General features: G+C 38.7%; 1 protein-coding gene across 1 annotated transcript in view; it reads left to right on the top strand.

Annotated features, from left to right (window-relative positions):
* The window catches only part of ARRDC3 (arrestin domain containing 3), a 16838-nt gene extending 12293 nt beyond the window's left edge, over positions 1-4545 (top strand). The window contains exons 7-8 of the mRNA XM_015427132.1: positions 302-456; positions 2066-4545. Of these exons, the coding sequence (XP_015282618.1) occupies positions 302-456; positions 2066-2122 (212 nt within the window). The 3' untranslated portion in view covers positions 2123-4545. The remainder of the gene's footprint in view (positions 1-301; positions 457-2065) is intronic.
* The last annotated feature ends 1781 nt before the right edge of the window (positions 4546-6326 follow it).

Below are 6326 nucleotides of genomic sequence, written 5' to 3' on the forward strand. Positions count from 1 at the left end.
GCAGGGGCACTTACCTTTGGGGGGGGACTTTGGCGCCCCCTTCCAGGGCCCGGCGCTCTAGGCCAACGCCTAGTTGGCCTAGCGGGTGAGCCGGCCCTGTGGATGCACTGTGTCCAAGCATGGTGGTAAACTTTCTTTACAGCTCAGTCATAAACAGTGCAAACTGCCCATTACATTTAAATCAAAAATTCTAGCTAGTGAGTCTTTCTTATATTTATAATGTTATGTATCTTATATTTGTCCTGTTATGTATCTTGACATGCATAAAAACATTGTTCAAACTGTGTAATCTTGCCTTCAGCACCTCCTAGCTATGCAGAAGTGGTCACTGAGGAGCAAAGACAGTCCAGCCTGGCACCTGTAGCTGCTTGTGATGACTTTGAAAGAGCACTTCAAGGGCCATTGTTTGCCTACATCCAGGAGTTTCGTTTCCTGCCTCCTCCACTTTATTCTGAGGTAAGATTACAGTTTTCAAAGAAAGAACCTGTTTGTGACAACTTTTCTCCCAGAATATATTCTTGAACAGATTATGAACAGCTGATGGAGATGTGACAACATCATGGGGGTATAGCTAATAAGGACACTCCTCTCTCCTCTTCCACTTTCCTCCTAGGATTGCAAAGTCGTTGCACATTCAGTTTTCACTGGTTTCAAGCTCTAATTTGCATCTAGCATTAGTATTGACTGTGGTGCACATGTAATGCTAAACTTGGTTAGCTCCAAAAAATAAAAGACGGGTATTTGGCGGGGGGGGGGGGGCGGGGGTGAAGGTGAATAATGTGCAAGCCTGCAGGATTTCCTGATCTGCTAAGAAAAATAGGTGAGGCTGCATTATGTCTTTACTAAATCAAAGTTATTTTGGTCCCTTAGTTGCTTTCTTCAAATGAGAGACAGTGGAGCAAGAGTCTAGATTTCTTTTTTCAGTTACTTCCACTGCTTCCCCTTCTCCGTTTGTCTTTGGTTTCTTCCTTTGGTCAGCTGCATCTGTACCCATGACAAAATTGTATAGCGCATGGCATTGGCTGCCTTTACTGCAGCAGTGCTCTTCAGATATTTCCTTTCTGAGTTTGGACTTCTGAAACTTTGCTTTCTGGAAAGCAGCTTTGCTTTCAGGAATGATTTAGCAGGACCATGAAAGTGACCATGAAACCATTGCAGTTCCCTTCAAATAGTTTCCTGTAAAAAGCTAGTCCTCCATATAGTAATTAATTTTATTACAATTGCTCAGATTGTTTCATAATAGTTAACTAACTATATCGGGTAGTAACCCTACCTGTACTTGTGGGAGAGGAAATCTTATTGAAATCAGCAAGACTTCCAGATAAACACAGTTAAGATGAGATAATTTGTTTTTAGTTAACAGAAGCCTCTCTGTTATGGTACTAGTAAATTAATGTTTTAAATGCCTGACAGCAGTTTTTTTAACTAGCTCAATGTCTAGCCATACAATTCTCCATTATATATTAACTGATCATCTAGGACCCCATCACAATAGCATGCAATTGCATTGCATTCTGAACACCATTAAACCATTAAATGGAGCCCAGCTGTTTTAGTCCAGTTGAAGTCAACACAATGATGTCTTTTGATACATTTTCGCATTTACTAGTCTAGCATACCTTAGTTGGAGAATGACTTTTTTAAAAGAACATTATTTAGTGGGCATCTCACCCTTAGATATGTGTGGCTGCAACAGCACACACATGTATTTACTTAGCTATCTAGCACTGTGTTGCTTGTGGTTCTCTGGATTATCACATACGAAGGATGCCCGCAAAGACACGTTGTAAATAGACAGATATGTAAAATACTTAAGTTGACCACTTGCATCTCAGACCTTTTCAGGCTCTTTTGCTTGAAACACGGCATAAATGAGCAAGCCATCATTAATTAGGAATGTCATAAAATTGTTCTAAAAATGCATACTATTCAAAACAAATGCAAGCATTATGCAAACACACTGTTTTTCTCATTCACCTTCCATTACCAGTGCTTGTTTCTTGTTATTTATTTTTTAGAATGGTAGTACTAAAAAATTTTCTTGATCTCTCTCTCTTTCATACAGATTGACCCCAACCCAGACCAGCCCTCAGATGACAGGCCATCCTGCCCTTCTCGTTGAAGGAAAACCTCATAAGAAGAACTGACTGGGGTCTGAATTGTATTTTTGCCGTGCTGAGGATAAAGGCATCCTGTTGGAGACACATGTTGAGAGGAAGTTCTTGCCTAAAAGAAAAGGCGAAATAACAAGACAACCTGTGATTATGCTTTCAAAGCCTACGGCAACATCATAGGACTGCTCTTCATGCTTGAAGACCTGAGCTTTCCCTCCCTGTCGTATCTTGGCACATACTAAGAGCAGCCTTAATAGCCTACACTCATGTGTCAAAACACTCACCGTATTGCAAGAGGGATGACTTCCTCTTTTGATTTGAAAATTTGCACATGCTCGATGCTTATGTTGTGCGGTTCAGTGTCACTACAGCTTTTTCTCATTTACGTTGGGACTGTTGTTACCCCCTTCTAACTTGTTTGTGGTCCGCACAACAAGGAGCAAAAGAAAGCTTTGAAAACTTTATGATGACAAATGCACTGACTTTTTTTATTTAGAAACAAACAATATAGCCTGGACTTTTCTTGCATATGCACATGCTCCAAACTGTCCCAGTAAGACTGATCTGTGCATCACCTCTTCAGCTTGGATACTATTGTGGATTGATTACAAACATCAAATGCCTTCAAGCCAATCCTTGCTGTATGTTTTGCAGCCTACTGTAGTAGATAAGCAACAGATATGAGGGTGGGGGAATAGCAGAAGGAAACTGATAGGAGTCTTCTTCAAGATTGTATACCTTCTTGATTCCTTTTAAGAATTTGTTGCCTTTCTACTATTACCACAAACAAGAATTTTGTTACAGACTGCCTAAAATCACTTAATCTCAGGTGAACTCATCACTTGCCAAAATGTTGAAATGCTATTTGTGTTTATGTTGCACTGTTAAGTATTTTTCCTTCTGTTTTTGTTTGTTTTGTTTGGAAGGGGGGGCTTGGAAAAGGGACATGCACAAAGGAATCCATCCTCATTTCTTATTATCATTCTGGAGCATGAGGTACAATTAAGAAAAGTTTCATCGTTATAATGTTCAAAAAAGAGCCACAGAAGGTAGCAACCAACACAACAGTCAAGAATTACTGTAGAAAAGCTGTGCATGATTCATGTAGTGATTCTCAGAAGGGTTTCCCAGATAGTGAGGTGAGTGGAGAAATAAAGTTATTTTTATACATAGTTATTCCACAACCACAGATTTTGTAGTGAGCTTTGAAGATACACATTAGAGGGGATCTTCACTCAGAAGGACAGTATATTTTCAAAGAGAAGAAGGTTGTTTTTAGGAAAGGTCTCCTGGTGTTTCCTGCTCAGATTACTTTCTCTGCAAGAATGAAGAACTGTAGGGGAAAAATGAGTAAAGAATATGGATACAAAATAATGAGGCTGCCCTGGATATAATAAAATCAGTAGCCACAGAGAGTTGCTTTGCTTGTGTAATTCAGATATATGACAGCAAACTCACAAGATTTTCAGCTGACTGTTAACTAGGCATTAATTAAATTGCTTTAAGTACAAGGGATCATTTGGGGAGTGATAGGTATGCAGGCACTTTTTGGCACACAAGCTAGTATTTAACCATCCATTTTGCACAAGCATATCCTTGAGAAAGAAATGTGCAGCTGATTTTTTACTAAAAGCCGCCATATTGATGGCTAAGTGCAGAATGACCACATTATAACCGCTGTGTTGTTTAACTCCATGCGTTATAACCAGTCTGGTTTATAGGTTGCTTTGCTGGGGTGAAGCTCCACTGATTTAAGTTCCATCTCGTAACTGCAGCATCATAACAAATAGGATAGGCTTTTCCGTAAGTGGCCTTCAAGAAAACATGGACAACAAGTCATGTTTGAACAATAACAGGGTGAAAAATACAGTATAAAAACGAGTCGCGTTTTAAGTGATTCTGTTCAAGAGTTTGGCCTTCAGCAAGCAAACTTAATATACTGGATAATAAAGAAACTGAGTGATGACCTTTTAAAAAATCTTGCTAAACATATTTGTGGATGTCCCTCTTCTGTAGAGGATTAAAATATGTTGATGGGATAGTGGCATAAAAGGGCATTTGGTGGTTTTATTCTTTTTTTTCCTTTGCTGTTTTTGTTCTAACCAACTAGGGAACAATTGCTGTTAAGCATAGCATTACATTTATCATGCTACAGTGGAATTTTCCATATGAAGCAGGATTGACCAATATTGTAGTAATTGGCACTGCATCACATCAACTTGTGATCAGTTTTAAAGTTGTAGACACTATTAATTTGTTCTTACAAAAAAACCCACCCTTTTGTGGCATTACTGTTTATCTTGGATTTCATAAAATATTGGTCAATTTCTGGACACTGTAAAATATGAGGTTCAGAGCTGTAGTCCAGTATTCAAAATAATCTACTTTTATTTTGAATTGGGGGAAAATAAGTAAAATCCAAAATGTTAGAGAAACAAGTGCAATATTTAATGTTTGCTTTATAGATTATATTCAATGGCTGTTTGTATTATATTTTTCTTTTTTATTTCCTTTTTTTTTAGTTTGGTGCTGAATATGTCCTTGTAGACTCTGTTTCAAGAAAACGACATGTGGAAAACAATTTAATTTTTTTCTATTGCTCTTCCTTGTTGATAATAAAAACTTTTTTTACAGAAAAAGAACCTACTTTTATTTGAGGAATAAAGAAGTAACAGACTCGTAAACAGAGTGATACTGTTCTAACAGACTTAGAACGGTGTACTTCTGCTTAGGATGCTACTGTAGCTGTCAGAGCCAGTCTGGTGCAGTGGCTAAGAGCAGTGGACTCTAATCAGAAGAACCAAGTTTGATTCCCCACTCCTTCACATGAAGCCAGCTGGGCGATCTTGGGTCAGTCACAGTTTTCTCAGAACTCTCTCAGCCCCACCTACCTCACAGGGTGTCTGTCGTGGGGAAGGGAAGGTGACTGTAAGCCACTCCAAGACTCCTTCAGGTAGTGCAGAGTGGGGTATAAAACCAACTCTTCTTCTTCGTAAATTTATATGGGCATAGTTTCTTCCCTCTGGATATATTGTATGCATGCAGAGAAATTTCCATAAGGCACATGTTTTCCCCTACCCCATGCAAGTGTTGACAGGTAGTCAGCATACTAGGCTATTATGAGATGTGGGAGGTTTCTATGTATGCAACCCATGTCCCCTCCCTCCCCACCGCCTTTCCCCTCCACATGATCAAGGAATACAGTCTAGAATATTGCAGAGGAATTGAAGAGGGTTACGTCCTGTAGCAGTCCTTCCACTGTGCATCTTCTAGACCATGTTAGAGCCCTACTATGAATGAGATGAGTTGAGCAACTTGTTTAATAGTGAATTTTCATCAGCAATGCATCATTATTACATTCTTTGCAAGCCAGAGCTGGATGCAGTTTTGGGGCACTCAGAAATTTAATTTCAATTTTGTAAGTATCTTTCCCAAAAAAAAAATCTGTTGGAAGTTGTCACTGAAAATCTGAATTACTTGCCAGGCTTCTAACAAATTGAAACAATTTCCATGATGTTTCTAATAAATGTAACAGGTATGCTGAGCTAAAGTATTCCCATGAATTCTTGCTCAGGATATGAAAATGTCATAAAGATTTTAATATATTGGGGAGATCTTTCCCACCACTTCAATCACAGGGGATAAAACTGTAGATTTTTAAACTGAATGCCAAGATTATCAACCTTTTGTCAATTCCCAAGGGATTCATAGAAGGTTGTGAAGCTGCCTCTAGGTTCTAAGACACCTGTGCTTTAATACTTTAATTATCAGTGCTCTTTGACCTCAAACGTATTACTGCTAGCTTTGGTAGCATATTCATGTATGTTATCTACCATTTGCACCGCAGTTTCATTGCTCCCTATAGCTGTAGTGCATTTCTTGTGGTTTAAATGACAGAACGCTCTTATTCTCATCCAGCATTTAATAGCTGAGATAGTAGCTGAAGGAACAAAAGCAAATCCATGATCACAATATTGGATGTCTGTCAGAAACTTACTGATCGCATGGGGGTAGAAATATTAATATACAAATAATTTGACTTTAGTGAGATACTAGGGGCATGCTAGTTTTGTAAAACAGTGAGCTTCAGATATCCATGAATTCTATAAGTATCACGTACAGGTATTGCATAAGGCTCAGTATTCATCTGTCTTATAGCCAATTACAGTAAAATTGCAGGTCAAAGAAACAACAGGTTCTACTTCCTCTACC

This window comes from Gekko japonicus, unplaced genomic scaffold (assembly GCF_001447785.1).
Source record: "Gekko japonicus isolate JY-2015 unplaced genomic scaffold, Gekko_japonicus_V1.1 scaffold573, whole genome shotgun sequence".
Classification (NCBI taxonomy): Eukaryota; Metazoa; Chordata; class Lepidosauria; order Squamata; family Gekkonidae; genus Gekko; species Gekko japonicus.